This window comes from Pseudonaja textilis, chromosome 7 (assembly GCF_049901715.1).
Source record: "Pseudonaja textilis isolate UNSWEBS1 chromosome 7, rPseTex1.2, whole genome shotgun sequence".
NCBI lineage: Eukaryota > Metazoa > Chordata > Lepidosauria > Squamata > Elapidae > Pseudonaja > Pseudonaja textilis.
The window spans coordinates 22,978,906-22,996,300 of NC_141996.1; the positions used below are offsets into that span (position 1 = coordinate 22,978,906).

At 40.6% G+C, this 17,395-nt stretch overlaps 1 protein-coding gene across 9 annotated transcripts in view; it reads left to right on the forward strand.

Annotated features, from left to right (window-relative positions):
* Positions 1–17,395, forward strand: part of FRY (FRY microtubule binding protein) — a 184,696-nt gene that overhangs the window by 30,410 nt on the left and 136,891 nt on the right. For 2 of the 9 annotated variants that reach the window (XM_087937232.1, XM_026708921.2), the window contains exon 1: positions 8,678–9,280. The exons of the other annotated variants lie outside the window; for them this stretch is intronic. In XM_087937232.1, coding sequence (XP_087793358.1) covers positions 9,211–9,280 — 70 coding nt within the window. In that variant the 5' untranslated portion in view covers positions 8,678–9,210. Of the gene's footprint in view, positions 1–8,677; positions 9,281–17,395 lie in introns of those variants that run through there. 9 annotated transcript variants of the gene reach the window in all.

Consider the following 17,395-nt stretch of genomic DNA (forward strand, 5'->3'; position numbering starts at 1 on the left):
AAACCAAGTCTTCAGGGCCTTATAAAAGAGTGTCAAAGTGGGGGCCAGCTTAATTTCTAAAAGGATGATATTCTAGAGGGAGGAAGTCACCATGGAAAAGGCCCTTCTTCTGTGTCCTGCCAGACGTATCTTCTTACAGGACAGGACTCATAACATTCCTTGCCTCCCCGCTCTAATGGGTTGGATGTGAGGGTGGATGTGACCGGCAAGAGACAGTCTCTGAAATAACTTGGTTCCAAGTCATGAAGAGCTTTAAAGGTGACAACCAACTCTTTGAATTGCACCCAGAAGCAAAACTGGGGGGGTCAATAATAATAAAAGTGGGTGTGTCCTGGTATTGAAGTTCTGCCTGTTTTACATATGTGCATTGGGTACAAAACATGTTAATAAGGAGTAAGACTTTGTGCCCACGATTTTAATGTTGTTGGCTTTTCTTATGGATCCCCCTATGCTTTTCTTTAACAAGTTTAGGTAGTAAATTGTAATGCAAAGTGTAAACAAATGGCCGATTGGAACTTTTCTTTATCTAATCCTTAATTTAAAAAATAGAAATGCTTTTAAATACAGAGAGTTTCAAACCTGTTATGTACTAGGTCCGTGATGGCGAACCTATGGCACGTGTGCCACGGCTGGCACACAGCACCCTCTCTGTGGGCAGCTGGTCGTCGTGTCTCTGCTGCGCATGTGTGGGGTGGGGTTGGGGGGCGTGCAGGGGGTCATGTGCATGTGCAGAGCACATGTGAGGGGTGGGGCGCATGTGGGGTCCTACCACACGTACAGGGGTGGGGTGCACATTGCATTTTGGCGGTTCGTGCATGCATTTGTGTGTGCCCGCTTTGGGCACTCTATCCAGAAAAGGTTAGCCATCACTGTACCTAGGTTATACGCCCAGGGATGCTTATGGCTCTTCATAGCTTTTAAATGGGAGAATGTTATGAAGTTCTTCTTTGCCTTTCAGTTGAGAATAGATTTCTTTTATTCCTCTACAATAATTTTTTAGAAGAAATCTTTCATTGTGAATGAGTTTTTGCAATACATTAGATATTGACAGGAAAAGTTGGATATAAACTGATAATTCACTACTATTATGCACAATTACTATAGAAGGCCTAAAACAATCCAGTCAATTAGCAGTCACATCAGGTAATTGTTCTGATGACCTATACACCAGTGGTGGTATTCAGTTTTTTCCCCTAATGGTTCTGTGGATGTAGCTTGGTGGGGGAGGGTCATGTGACTGAGTGAGTGTGTCTAACTCATACCTACACCCACTCAGTCACATGACCCCACCAAGCCACGCCCACTGAACCAGGTCAGAAAAAAAATTGAATACCCCCACTGGTGTATAGGTAGTCAGAACAATTATCTGATGTGACTGCTAATTGACTGGATTGTTTTATGCCTTCTATAGTAAGTGTGCATAATACCTATCTACCTATTTTCTACCCAGGCAGCCTTGGCCTAATCTGTCAAAGGCCTGGCCTAATCCTGCCTGCTGCCTGCTGTCCCTTCACCAATCACACGCGTCATCCCATTTTCCCTCTTTTGTTGTCCCATGGCCGTGACCTTACCTTCCTCCTATGGCTGGCTGCCAGAGAAGGCATGCCAGGACTGAGCCATTGTTGTTGCTGGGCTCCCTGCCAGCCCACATTTTGTCCCTGTCACAAGATGCCTGTAGCTGCCACATTTTTTTCGATGTGGCTGGACTCCAGCCGCACCAAAAAAACCATGCAGCAGCTGTAGGCTTCTTGCAATGAAAATTACTGACCTCTGGCTTTGCTCCACTTCTCTAACGTGCTGTTGGCGCATTCTATGCACTGGCCATGCCAGCTCACCCCATTGCCTGCTGTGCCGCTCCGCTTGGAGTTGCTTGGGCAAGTCCCTCCTGTGGAGCGGGCTCAATGGGGTGGGCCTGCATGATTTTTGCTGCTTCTTTACTGGAACCAAGCCAGGAGTGGCGGCTGGAAGATTTTCCTACCAGCAAAGAGGTGGCAGCTATAGGCTTCTTGGTGGGGGAGGGGAACACAGCAAGACTCAGCCAGGAGTTGTAAGGCAGCTCATGTGCCCTGCCTGTCCCTTTTTGCCCCCCGTGCATCGCAGTGTCTTAAAGGGACAGGCTGGGGCGGCTGCCTTCCGAGCAGCAGCAGAGCGAAGGGAAGGGAGGCAGAAAAGTTCACCCAAGTCTTCTCCTTCTCAGGCATACACAGAGCATGTGCATCTCACGGTGCTGGAGGGACTCGGCCACACGCCATCTCCTCGCAGAAGGTCCTGGCCTCACGTTTGCATGTGAGATCCCACGACCTCTGCAAGGAGATGGTGCATGGGCTAATAGCTTGGTTCTGGCTGGCAAAGAAGAAGCAGCTGGGACTCGCCACCCTGTTCTTCACGACAGGGTGCACCCATTGCCTGCTGCGCTGGATCGGAGGTACTTGCCCAGGCAAGTCCCTCCAGTGCAGCAGGCAATGGAATGCATGTGCATGGCCGGTACAAAGAACAAGGCAGCGATGGCGGCGGGACTGAAGCTCTTTTTTGGCGCTTTCAAAAAGTGGAGCTGGTAGTTTTTTGGCGCAAGAAGCCTGCCTCCAGCCATCCAGCCAGCTCGGTTCCATCTGGCAAAGGGGCATCAGCTGGGAGGCTTCTCACACTGAAAAAAGAGGCAGCGGCTTCAGGCATCTCACGACAAGGGGAACAAGATGCAGACTGGCAGGGAGTCCAGCAGCTCTCAGCCCTGGCTTGCTGAGGAAGGTAAAGTCATGACCACGGACGATGAAAGAGGCGGCCGTAGGGGAAGAAGCAAGGAGATTAAGGGCCGGGGCCTCTGAAGGATCCACTCTCCCAATTGTTGCCATCCAAGTCATTATATGCTGATAATACCTTACATTATTTTTCCATAGCTAGGACCACATAATCCCATCAGAATTACTGGATATTTCTTGTATGTTCACAAACAAACACCACCACTTCTGCCAAATCCTCTTTCTCATCTCAAAAGACAAGGAGCACTCATAACTAGGGATCATGGGAACTATACTATTATTCTGAACCACAGAAGTCACAATGACTAAGCTAGCAGTGGGTTGGCTGTAAAGTCATCTAAGGTTCCTTTCTAGTCTGTTATTCTGTATTCTATAGGAGGGGGTTCTAGGGATTGCTTATTGTACCCTATGACTATCATTAAGTGTTGTACCTTATGATTCTTGACTCTTGACGATTGTATCTGTTCTTTTATGTATACTGAGAGCATTTGCACCAAGACAAATTCTTTGTGTGTCCAATCACACTTGGCCAATAAAGAATTCTATTCTATTCTATTCTTTCCAAGTATGCACAACATTGGGATGAGACATAACTTTATTTAATTGCATTTAATTGTATTTCTATGTGTTTCATAATTTTCTTCAATATATTCAGAATTAGAGGTGCTTGCATTTTCTGTACAGGTTTTTCAGGATTTATCCAGAGTGTTCAGGAACTGCATGGAGACTTAGTTGTTCAAGTTGTGCACTCAATCTAAATTTATGTGACTAGGAAAATCATTAATACATTCTTCATGCTACTACATTGCTTCAGAAAACAGGAACTTCTATGCTTGAATATTCCTTCTGATTTGGCATGGTAGAAGTTTAAAATTTCATAGAGAACCTAAACTAAAGTTCTTCCTCTGAAACCTATCTATATGTGAACTGGGAATTTCTGACATGCGGAACTGTTTTGACTGATCCTTATATTTTCCATATACTGTAGAACACAAAATATCCTGAACTATTTGTTCTTTCAGACTGATAGCAAAATTGATTATTCTGTTGTGTAATCTTTTACAATTATATTAATTTATAATTTGTTTGTTTCTTTCCATGAAAGGAGAAAAATTGAGTATAGGTAAAAAGTGTTTTGAATCTTTTAGCACTGATACCTGAGAGTATTATAAGCTGCTGATGGTGATGCAGTTGAGGTCCAAGTTCAAAACCAGCCATAGAATGCATTAATAACTTGGAGTTAATTATAATCTGTCAATCTGGCCATAAGATACCAATGGAGAAAATTGGACTAGTCATCTGTAGCACATGGAATATAGATTCTGAACACCAGTGTTTGAAAAAAAAAACAGTGGAAAATTGGAGCAAGTTCAAAAGAAACCTACCAAGATGGTGAATGTCTGAAAATTAATCCCTATGAAGAAAGATTAAAAGCTCCAAGTATGTTTAGCCTAAACATGAACCAGTAGTGTGATGATGATACTAAAAAGACAAAGACTATCTTAAACTGCATCAACAAGAACAAGTCTTCAGATTACATAAAGTAATTTTCCACTGGACTCTGCTCTGGCCAGGCCCCCATTGATAAAAATGTTGGACAGCACAGGGCCCAAGATAGCACCTTGTGGAACCTGATAACCTCCTTCCAAACTAAACCAGAATCATTACTGAACACTTTTAGGCAGGGGTGGGATTCTACCAGTTTGCACCTATTCGCTAGAACCGGTTATTAACATTCTAAGCAGTTCCGAGAACCAGTTGTTAGAAGAAATTACTTGCCTAATCCTGTAAGAAAGGCAGGAAGGAAACATTCTGGTGTTGCTTACAGAAACTGCCTCTCTGTTAATCCTTATTACATTCTTGGCAGGACTAGACTTCCTGTCTCAGGAACATCTCTGGAGTTTTTTTCCCCTCCTTTGCTGGTACTTTGCTTGTGTGGAGTGAGCATTCAAAGTTACAATGGCACTGAAAAAAGTGACTTATGACCGTTTTCATACTTACGACTGTTGCAGCATCTCCACAGTCATGAGAGGCCAGGTGAGGAGATGCGTGCCTTGATGTGAGTGATATTGAGGTGGCCACACCCAGCCGATAACATGACCGCCAAGCCATGTCCATCCAGTCACATGACCACCAAGCCATGCCCACCACCTAAGCCACACCCACAGAACCGGTTATTAAAAAGTTTGAATCCCATCCCTGCTTTTAGGGTGTATTAATTTAACTATGTCTACATCTAACAGTATAATCCAGCCCATATTTTATCCTATTCTGCTGGAGGCTTAGTTGAAGTTTGTCTACATTATGTCCAATCCATTTCCCTGAACTACTAAGCTGTTAAGTCTGTCAAAAACAATGTTAGTATAGCATGCTTTATCTCTGATTAATCCATTATAGATCCTCTTATTTGTATCATACTTATCCTAACTTTCACAAACATGTTGCCTTTTGCAGTAAAGATGTCAAGCATACAGGACTATAGTTTATTGAGACCTTCTATTTGTTGTTTTAAAAGATGGAGATCATATTTATGATCTTCCAATCTTCTGGGACTTTACTATTTTCATGGGAGTTCTTAAACATTATCAATAGTCCACCTGATCCTGGAGACTTGAGTTCTTGACCAGTTCTTCATTATTTTTTCTTGTCTCCATCATCAGCTAGAACCCTATTGGAGTTCTAACAGAAGACAGACATCAAACAAGAATTAGAAAGTCGGTCTTCTGATTATCACCCATTACCATTTCACCATTTTATTCTTGAAGTAAACCTAAATTCTGGCATAGTTTTGTGCTGATTAATAGACAAGGAAAACATGGTTAAACTGGTTGTTACAATACTATAGTTTAATGACTCATCCTTGTGCTGCTCTAACATTGGTTTCTGAAGCCACTTGGGGGCAGCAGAGGAACATGTTTCTTATAGGAAACAAAATGTAATAAATATCTGCATTTGAATCCTACATTTTATCTATACTAAGATTTGATATGGTATTTCAATTTCTCCGTCATCAGTTTTGGTCTACTTGGGAAGGAGTTTGAGGGTTTTTCTTTTTCTGCTGTTTTGTACAGGTAGAAAATATGAAAATCAGTATTCCTTTTTTCAGGTCATACAGGTAGTATTTCTGATTTGCATTTCAACTGGTAATTCCAGAGCAAGGCAGTTAATGTACACCACATCATGCATGGCTAATTTCCTGTGTTATGAAAGTACTTGTTAGCAGTTTACTGGCAGATGCTATGAGAACAATTCTATTATAAATATTTTGATCAGAGGACCCTAGACAAAAATGGACATTAATAAGTAATGTAAACTTTGGAGCAGAGCTGGTTATATAAATTAAGTATTTAAGATTGTTCTTTAAAAATGCATGAAAAGATGCCCTGGTCCTATGTCAAATTATAATAGAAAAGGATACTTTTTCGTTCTAAATATAATTGTGTATTTTATTCCCCTTAAATTATAATGTTCATCAATATAGTAAATTTGCATTTTAATTTTACTAAACTTATTAGAAGTTTTAAACTATATTTTATCTGAAGTTTGCTATTTTATATGCTTAATATATTTCTACCTCTTCCATCTGCAAGCTTCAAGATCAGGTTGTCACCATCAATTAAAATAATTTAAAATAAAAAATGAGACAGGAAATTGCATAAGACCTTTAAAAACTGATCTCATTTCATATTGTTCTGAATTATATATCAATGCTGGCACCAAGGAAGCCATTCAGAAAGGAACAGGTCCTTCCCTGTTCACTAATAAGTCTAACTTTAGAATATAAGGGCACCAAGAGCAAGCTTAAAATTTAAAATTTAGGAACAGGCTTTTTTCCAGATATACAGACTGCAGCCATTAAGAGCTATTGTCAAAATTAGAAATGTTTTCAGAAATGGACAGTGAACCAATGACATTATTTAAAATTTAGCAATAATTATATTTTGTCTGTTCCATTTTAGTAGTCAATGGCTGTGTTTTGACCACCTGAGAAATTAACTGGGATATCTCAACATTCTTCAAGGATAATTAAAAATGGATAAGAAATGACTGCAAGTGGGCAGATCCTGATTTTGCAAGGGTATGTCAAAGAGCCAGGAATGTTTGCAGGGTAGGTCAAAAAAGTCAACATAGTGGCCACAATGTAGTGTTTGAAGCTCTGCCTCTGTAATGGGATATGAGAATGACCTTGGGAGGCACAGAGAGGGAGCCATAGACTAGGCAATGGTCAGATAAGAGCAGCTGAGCTTCCAGGAGGAATGGGGGCATAGCAAATGTCTCAGAGGGACATGCCCAGAGGTGTTATTTAGCAGGTTCTGACCAGTTCTGGAGGACCGATAATGGAAATTTTAAGTACTTTGGAGAACTAGCAAATACCACTCATCATTCCCTGCCATGACCACCAAGCCACGCCCACAAAACGGGTAGTAAAATTTTTTGAATCCTACCACTGGACATCCCCTCTAGTTTGTTGGACTGTAAAGATGAGATACAAGAGATGTACTTTTAGACTTGCAAGATTTTGTTAATGTAAACTTATACTAAAGATAGAATTAGTATTTCAGGGTATGCTTCTTGTCTCAACTACTTCTGCTGACATCAGTCTTGCAAGTGCTGCTTTTTGAAATTGTGTTCAGAGAGGATTCTAGCACTAATCAAAAAGGGATATAAGGATTTTAAAGTTTAAATTCTATGAGGTATCACCTATGCTTGTGGTACATAAATAAAGGGTACTATTTATGGCTGTTTGGCTATACACTACCTTTAAATCAGTAGCAATAAGATATAATTGGTATAACTGATGGAACTGAAGAAATTTTCAGAGGGATAACTATGTTGTGCTTTCATTCTAACACTCACTTGTAGCATTTTAAATACTACCATATTTAGTATAATATACTGTACAGCCTTTTTGACTATGTGTGCTAGAAACCTGTTAAAAACCTCTTCTATTCTCTCTCTCTCTCTCTTTCTCTCTCTCCTCTCCCTCCCCCTCTCTCCCTCCCTCTCTCTCATACATACACTGTACGTGTGTGTGTGTGTGTGTATACATATATACATACACACACACACACACACACACACACACACACACACACACACACATATATATATATATATATATATATATATATATATATATATATATATACACACATACATACATACATACATTCATACATACTCATACATGCACATACAAATATCCAATGTATGCGTAGAATCTTGTCTGTGGCAACCCAGTTGCTCATCATATGGAAAGTCTATATTTTTGCAACAAATATTGCTTAGTGACAATATTCAAGACACTGAAGGCCTTTACAAGCCCACGAAGTAGCCCATGGTCATCCAGTTCATAGTAGTGACAATTTTCAGGGCTCTGGCTTTGTAAAATATACCTTAATTTTGAAAGGGGGAGGTAATCAGGATATTAAGTCTCTTTGATTTCAGTACAATGTTCAGATCTCCTGCTAAAGCAGGTGGCCAACTTGGTATAGGAAAGGGATGTTGTAGCTTGGCCATATCCATGGAATAAGGGGCAAACATAGAGGGGCTTTACTATAGTAAGCCATTATTCCGCTGGCTGCTGTCTCTTTAAATCTGACCCAAGCCAAAATGGTATCAGCAGCCGCTCCGATTTGTCTGGTGCCGAGAGAAGGAGAAGAACCCAAACAACTAAGGCAGCGCGGAGCGGCGCCCGGCAAAACCTGGGGGAGGGAGAGGAGGAGAAAAGAGGCACCGTCACTGCACCCTCTGGATGGGTGCAGTTTGGGCTTTACCGCAGCATGATGCAGTTGTTGAGAATTAGGCGTTGTTGTTGTTCTTGGGAGGGAAGCAGCTGACAAGGCAGCAGCTGGCATCAAAACAAAACAAAACCACTCTGGCTGGGTCCCCATCTTCCGTCCCGCGCGCCGGGGCTGCAAGAGAGGAGGGCCCTTGAAGCTGTTCTCGGTGGCGAATCACCGGGCCGCCCCGACTGCCTGGGCTGCTGCGAGGCGTTTTGCAGGAAGAGGTGTTTTTCCTTCCGACCGCTCCTCTCTAATACCCGGCAAGGAAGGAGGAGAAGGAGAAGGAGACAGCGGCGTTCATGCAGCAATAGCCACCGCCGCAGCCCGCAACAGCAGCAGCGCTGTAAAGCGAGCTGGTGGATGGTGAGAAGGGGCGCTTAGACTCTCCCGGGGCTCCGTGCGATGGGGAGGCGGCATGCTCGGTGAAGGATGAGCCGAGGACGAGCATCGCCAAGGCTGCTTCGTTCATTGTCCGTGGACGAGAGAGCGGCAGTAGCTGCCGCTACTGCAGGAGCAAGCGCCCCTCAGGAACGGAAGGAGAGGCTCTGCGGAGACTTCATTTCCTCTCCTGACCCCTCCGTTTACATCACTGACTGGTGACAGTCCCATCTCGCCGGCAAAGTACCTGCCGCTGGAGCTGCTCTCGGAGAATCTTGTATGCTGCAACCATGGCCAGCCAACAGGATTCCGGCTTCTTTGAAATCAGTATCAAATATTTACTGAAATCCTGGAGCAATAGTGAGTGAGCTTCCTCCCTCTCCCCCCACCCTTCTCCACCTCCTACAGAATTGCTGGTAGCATGGAGCCAGTGCATCCTTGCCTTGATAACCAAGCTTGATAGCTTGATAACCAAGTGATGTCTTTCTGTGGGGTGAAGGCTCCCATGATGTACTTTAATAGCAAATCTAATTGCGGTTGTAATTATAGCTATGATTATAATCATCTTTTTAGGAGGAAGGTAGGATTTCACTTCCTACCTGGTTTTGCTGGGTTTTTCAAAAGACCTCTCAAGTTCCTCCTCTGAATCTGGAGAAGAGCAGGGTGGCATAATTCTAGTTTCCCATCCTTAAATGTTTTTGCTTGGTTTTGTGACTTTCATTTGTGGGGAGGATGGCTCTTCAACTGAATAGCAGCACTTGACATGTTTTGTGTTTCTCCTTCAGGGAGAAACACAGGAAAAAAATGACAAATCATCTTAATATTTTTACATATCTGCTGAACAATAGAGTCAGGTAGGAAGGATGGACTCCTGGTATGATAAGCTATTCAGTATTCACACACTTTCCCCTTTTGTGGTTTTATTGCCTGTGATATTTGTGGCAAAGGATTCTACCTTTTTTCCTGAACCAAATGAGAGAGATCCACAATGTAAACAAATGGGGCTGGAGCTATGCAACGTTTCAGGGGTCAATATTACTGATGGTAATCCAAGTGGCCTTTATTCTATTTTTTTATATGTAGCAAACATTCTTTATAGTAAAGCTCAGTGAATGTCAAGAATGTGCACTACTAATGTGAAGTTAATTAAAGCCTCTAGTCTGTCTACTTTGATTCTTTTAATAAGTGAAATTTCATTTGAGAAATTTGTCCTGTTCATGCTTACTTTATGTCAGCATATTTGAATGGCATCAGATTCTACCCACGTCTACACTGTGTGCACAATTATTAGGCAAGTGAGTATTTTGACCATATCATTTTAATGCATATTTTCCATCTCCAAGCTGTATAAACTTGAATGCTTATTGGATATAAGCATATCAGGTGATGTGTATTTGTGTAATGAGGGAGGGTGTGGCCTAAGGAGATCAACACCCTATATCAAGGTCTGCATAATTATTAGGCAACATCTTTTCCTCAGGCAAAATGGGGCAAAGAAGAGATTTAACTGACTCTGAAAAGTCAAAAAATGTAAAAAGTCTTTCAGAGGGTTGCAGCACTCTTGAAATCGCTAAGATGTTGGGATGTGATCATAGAAGCATCAAACGTTTTGTTGCAAATAGTCAACAGGATAGCAAGAAACGTGTTGAGAAAAAAAGATGCAAATTAACTGCAAAAGATTTGAGAAGAATCAGATGTGAAGTTACCAGGAGCCCATTATCCTCCAGTGCTGTCATATTCCAGAACTGCAACCTATCTGGAGTGTCCAGAAGTACAAGGTGTTCAGTGCTCAGAGACATGGCCAAGGTAAGGAAGGCTGAAACCCGACGACCACTGAACAAGACACATAAGTTGAAATGGCAAGACTGGGCCAAGAAATATCTGACAACAGATTTTTCAAAGGTTTAGTGGACTGATGAGATGAGAGTGACTCTTGACAGACCATATGGATGGGCCCACGGCTGGATCAGTAAGGGGCAAGAGCTCCATTTTGGTTTAGATGCCAGCAAGGTGGAAGTGGGGTACTAGTATGGGCTGGTATTATTAAAGATGGGCTAGTCAGACCTTTTTGGGTTGAAGATGGACTCAAAATCAACTCCCAAACCTGTTGCCAGTTTTTAGAAGATACTTTCTTCAAGCAGTGGTACAGGAAAAAGTCTGCACCTTTCAGGAAGACTGTGATTTTTGTGCAATACAATGTTCCATTGCATGCATCAAAGTACTCGACTGCATGACCAGCCAGTAAAGGCCTTAAAGATTAAAGACTAATGACATGGGCCCCCTTCCTGACCTTACCTATACCCTATTGAGAACTTTTTAAATGGGAGATTTATGGTGTAGGAAAACAGTAATTGGGAGGCTATGGTTGCTGCTGCACAAACGGTTGATCGGCAGCAGGTCAAGAAACTGACAGACTCCATAAATGGAAGGCATATGACTGTTATTGAAAAGAAGGGTCACTGATTTTTTTTTTTGAACTATCAGAAATGTTTGTTTGTACATTTTGAGTTGTTTGCTTATTCTCACTTTAACAGATGGAAATAAGTGAGTGACATGGGAAACATTTTTCATTTAGTTGCATAATATTCTGCACACTAATAGTTGCCCAATAATTTTGCACACATAGATATTCTCCTAAGAAAGCCAAAACCTCACTTTTATTTTCTTAAATATTCAGGTTTGAGATTTATTAACATTTTGGATTGACCAAGAACACTGTAGTTGTTCAATAATAAAATTAATTCTCAGAAATACAACTTGCCTTATAATTGTGCACACTATGTAAAGTGTGCAGTCTTTCTGGAAGGATACAGCTATTTTGTAATATATATAATTTGTGTAATGTAAAAATATATCGAAACATTTACATATGTAATATATAGCTTATTGAGCCCATATCTTCAATTAAATATCATTGGCATATGCTGTGTTTTAAATTTGTATATGGGCTAAGATGCTAATTAGTCAAATACAGATCTAAAATATGGTGTAGAATCAAATGTATCAAAAATATCAATTGTGAATAATGTTGAAAGGCATTGGCTTTATCTGAATTTCTTAACCATAAAGTGAATAATATTGTAACAGTGGTGGCATTCTAATAATTCTAATCATCATTCTTGTGCATAACATTAAAGCTTTGTTTCTGAGCTATTGTTAACTGATTTAAATAGAGGCTATAGCAGAACAGGAGAAGGAAATAAAACTGTTGGTAGATTTTTGTTATGAACTGGTTCTGATTTTTAAATGTGTAATATGAAAATGATGGCAAAATAGTTTAACTTATATAGTTTCTAATTTTAATGAAAATTAGATGATTATCCTTGCATGTATTTTCCATCCGGTTGAATCATTTTCATTAGCAATGTAATTAGAAGTTATTCAGCTTAACTAAACTATATGTTAAAGTAAAATTTAAAAAATATCAACATAATTCTCTGCAATTATGCATAAAAGTTAAATTAGTTATTATCAAACTTTTGTCATCCTATGACAAGTTATTAGTTATTAAAAAGAATCTGGGTATCAATGAAAGCAAGAATTCAATCAAACTTGTCTTCTGATTTATTTGCTTGAAATATAAAAAACAAATTAAAAACTACTTATTTTAAAAATTGGGAGTGGAAAAAAGCTGCTGTAAATAAGTTGAAGGATGTAGAACTTAGAATAGATTGTATATGGGAAGACTACATTCAACTTTCCTAGGAGCAGAATTATTTTATATGTAAGCCTTTAGTTTCTGGCGGTATTTAGTAGACCCCAGGATACTCATTAAACCCACAAGATTCCCTATCCTGGCTGTGATATGAGAGGCTTTGATGTCACTTGTTTGAAAAACTGTTGGTGGATGCTTGCCTGGGTTTGGTGCACAACCATTAATATGTTTGCAAACAGAGGGGCACCATGTCAAGGTACAGGGGTTGAAAGTCTTCATCTGCAGTTTTCTGGCTTGCTATTTGGTACAGTACCAAGTAGCACATTAAATACTTTTCATTAAAGACAGAATGGAAACCATTTTTGATGTAATAGTTAAGGCATCGGACTAGTAACTAGGACATTGTGAGTTTTAGTGCCAATTTAAGCACAAAGCCTAGAAGGTGAAGATGGTCTTCTCATTTTCTCTTAGCCCTAGGACAAGGTAATGACAAACTACTTCTGAAAAATCTTGCCAAGAAAATTGTGGGGATTTTTCCAGGCAGTCTCCAAGAATCAGCCATGATTGACTGGAAGAAAAAAAGGAGAGGTTGGACAGCATGGGAAGGTTTTGAGTTATAGAACAATAATTTTAAAAATGCAAAAAACCTTTGTCATTCAACTAGTGGTCTATTGATCTACTGTCATGCTTAATTTTGCTAATATCCCACTGATCACCTGGAACAGAATATAATTTGAACATAATTCACATTGCAGAACTGGTCAAAAGGGACTGCAGAGATTATATTGCCTGAAACTTCTCAGAAAACAACAACTGAACGATAAACTGCTGGTAACCTTCTACCGCTGCACCGGAGGTGTTATTCAGCAGGTTCTGACCAGTTCTAGAAAACCGGTAGAAGAAATTTTGAGTAGTTTGGAGAACTGGCAAATACCACCTCTGACTGGAGATTTTACAGTATCCTTCCCCCACCACAACCACCAAGCCATGCCCACAGAACTGGTAGTAAAAAAAATTGAATCCTACCACTGCGCTGCATCATAGAGAGTATCTTAACTTACTGCACCTGTGTATGGTTCACCAATTGCACAGTGGCAGATAGGACAGCACTCCAGAGGGTTAATGTCATTTCCAGAGGATCATTGGTTGCCCTCTTCCCTCTTTGGAAGTGCTTTATAGCTTCTGCTGCTTTAAGAAAGTTCAAAACATTCTCAAAGATCCATCTCATCCTGGGCACTCTTTTTTGAACTATTACCATCTGGCAGACAGTACAGGATAATAAAAACAAGGACAAATAGGCTGAAAAAACAGCTTCTATCCCAAGACAGTAACTAATGAATTCTATTGTATAGTGCAATATTACTGCAATATCAGGGGTTTTCAATTCAATGTATAGAATGTGAAGGATGTGTGTTCGTGTTTATTTTCATAGTCATAATGTACACTGAAGATGGTATTTAATTTCATTGTATGAGGCGCAATGACAATAAAGTAAACTAAACTAAACTAAACTAAATAATAAACCCTTCAATTCTTCAGGGTGGTTGCAAAAGAAACATTAGAAGAGTTTACATTTGTTTTTCATTAATTGCAATCTATTATTCTATTCATACTCTAAAACGGGTATCAGACTGGATCAGCACTTAGTTGTCTACCATGGGCTGGGCCGGGGGAGAGAGGAGACGGGATGGACACCCTTCTGCGTCACCCTGCAGGCCAAAATGGGGCATGGGTGGCCCCCGTGTGCCCCATTTTCAACCTGGACACCCTCCTGCAGCACCCTACTGCCCCCCCACCCATTTTATCTGGTAGGGTGCTGCAGGAGACTGTCCAAGCCAAAAACAGGCTGTGCAGGAGCCACCCCACAGCCCGATTTCACTAGCAGAGGCACCACTGGCTGGTCCTTTGCTATTTCCAGGCTGGCCCCGTGGGCCGGATCTAAGCACCCCATGTGCTGGATGTGGCTCGCGGGCCTTGAGATTGACACCCCTGCTCTAAAATGTCAAGACAAGTAGCGGTTAACTCAAGCTGGAAACAGAAGTTTCTCATTTCCTACTTATAGCTGAAAATGAGATGAGAAAAGGTGTGATATTTGCCAAGTCATAGTAAATGAGTTTGGAACTAGCTCAGTCTTTTTTCTTATTATTTGTTTCTGTAGTTTAAAATATAATAGGATTGCATAAAAAAGGGAAAAAATGAAAGTTTTTCCAGGATGAAGAACTACTAAAAAAAACCTGCAAAACTAATCCATTAAGAAAAAGAGACAAAATCTCATTGGAACAAAAGATCAACATTAAATTCAGGCTGAAAATAAAAAAGAAAAGCATGCACTAATTGTTCTTTTCTTTTACCTGAATTAAAAAAATTGACCATGAATGAATCCTTCAAAGACAGCTGGGCATTTTCTAATGCACATTTTTGATTCAGGTTTTTCCTTACTTTTTTTTTTTCTTAGTGGATTTTTCTGTAACTGCACAATATTGTATTCTGAAATAAAATACTTGGTATTTTACATTTCAGGAGGGGGTTTAAAATATTTACAACAATTTAATGTATATGTTAAGATTTAATTTTAGATGTATTGCTTTTATTGCTTGTAAGATGCCCAGAGGCATTAAGTGGGTGGGTGGCAAGGATAAACATTTCCATGTAAATGAAAATGTATAGAGGAAATAGTTATTCCTAGAAATCTGTCACACTGAGTTGTTGTTGGTCAAAAGACATACAGTGTTTAGGACCCACTGATTCAGAAAGTTTTGCTTAAAGAGCCATCTTCAACTACTCTGAGACATATTAATGTGTTTGTATATCCCAGTTTTAAAACACTGAGTCATCTTTACCTAATGGATTCTTGATGTTGAATACATAGATTAATAGAACATCAGAGTGATAGATTTGAATGACATTGTTAAAAGCTTGCTTTTAAAGCTATTGCTTAACATTTGCAAATAATGTGACTTATGCTTATTTATTTAAAACATTTAGATGATCACCTGTCTTGAACCAACTTCAGGGCAGCTCAAAACCTCAAAATAAAAACAGTATCTAAGGTAAAATAAAAAACTTTAAAACAACATGGCTAAGTTTTCCCATGCAGTCTAGAACAAGTTCTTCCCATACCAAACTCAGCTTATTCCAGCCCTTGGGGGAAAATACTGTTAATTATGACATATATTTCACATGTGGCATCATTAGGCTGGAGATACAGTCTGCTAAGCATTTTTTTTTTAGTATGATTTAGTGAAACGTGACAATATGATGAATCAAGTTTAGAGTAAATGTTTATGCAGTGATGTTTTTCAGGGAAAGCAAATCCAGAGATTTATGTGAAGTGTAAACTTTTTGGCCTTTAATTGCAGCCCTTCTTTGAAAAATCAGCTGATCAAATTAGATGGCTAAACAGCAGGGTGTTGAAAGATGTAAAAATGGTTTGGGACACCTTTGTTGCCGAAAGTGAGTTGTCAAGTGACCTGAATCTTGAGGATAGACAGAATTTTTGAAGTAAGCAATAGCCAGGTAATAAATAGTTTTTTTTTCTGAAAAAAATACCTAAGATTAGATGAAATGGGCATATAAATTTCCATTTATATTTCCCTCTTAAAGCATAATCCTATGCTAATTTGTTGTATTTATCTATTATTTTATAAAATAGAATTTTTAAAAATATCTGGCATATTTACTTATAAACGTTCCTCTTTACACATACAGCATTTGATTTTTCCAAAATATGTAGCTTAATTACACACTTTAATAACCAGGAACAGTGTGATATCAATCAGTGCTATTTGGTTTGGCTTTGTGTACTTATTCCTATCTGTATTTGTTCCGGACTAGCAGGCTCTTAGCCTGCAAATCTGATTGGCCCGCTGAAAGCCGATCGTGATTGGTCGCCATAGACTGATGCGATTGGCCAGTAAATGGGCTGCCGCGATTGGCCCTGCCAAGAGCGGCAAACTCAAATCGCCTTCATTGGCTGCCTAGCCGCAGCCAGCCCTATATAAGGGGCTGCTGCGGCTGGGGTTAGTTGCTCAGATCTGAAGTCACAAATAAAGAGCTGTTGTTTCTATCTGAGTCTTGCCTCCGTTCTTGAACCGTCCTCCCAGATTTAACACTGGCGACGAGGATGGGATGTGGACGCAACAGAAGCTATTGAATTGAGCTAGCCGAAGGAGCACGTGGCTGACAGAGCGCAACGACGGTGACATGGCCAGCAGCGCTATACCACCCGCACCATTCGATCCAGCTAGCGAAGATTGGGACTCATACACGGACAGATTTCAAATGTTCCTGGAGTCTAACAACCTCAAAGATGCCACGCCCAGCAAGAAACTAGCCGTTTTTCTAACCCATTGTGGACCAGCCGTTTTTAAGATGGCTAAAGCCTTAGCCAAGCCAGCTGAAGTTAAAACCATGGATTGGGACACCCTTGCTCCCATCCTGTGCAACCATTACGCCCCAGCCGTGCCAACTCTCATTCGCAGGCATGAGTTCTACCAGAGGGACCAATGTGAAGATGAGAGCGTTGGGGATTTTGTGGCAGACCTGAGGAACCTGGGTGGTTTGTGTGGCTTCGCCAACCTCGAAGAAGCCATGAGAGATCGCATCGTCCTTGGCCTCAGAGACCCAACCGTCCAGAGCAAGATTATGGCCAAGGGAGACATCTCACTTGCAGATGCCATAGCAGACGCCACAGCAGCCGAAGCCACTCGTAAATCGGCAGCACGAATGCGTCGAACCAGCGGGACCAACCGCCAACCCACCAACGATGCTGGGAAACCTTCAGACAAGTACACATCAACCACCTATCACGAAGACGTCGA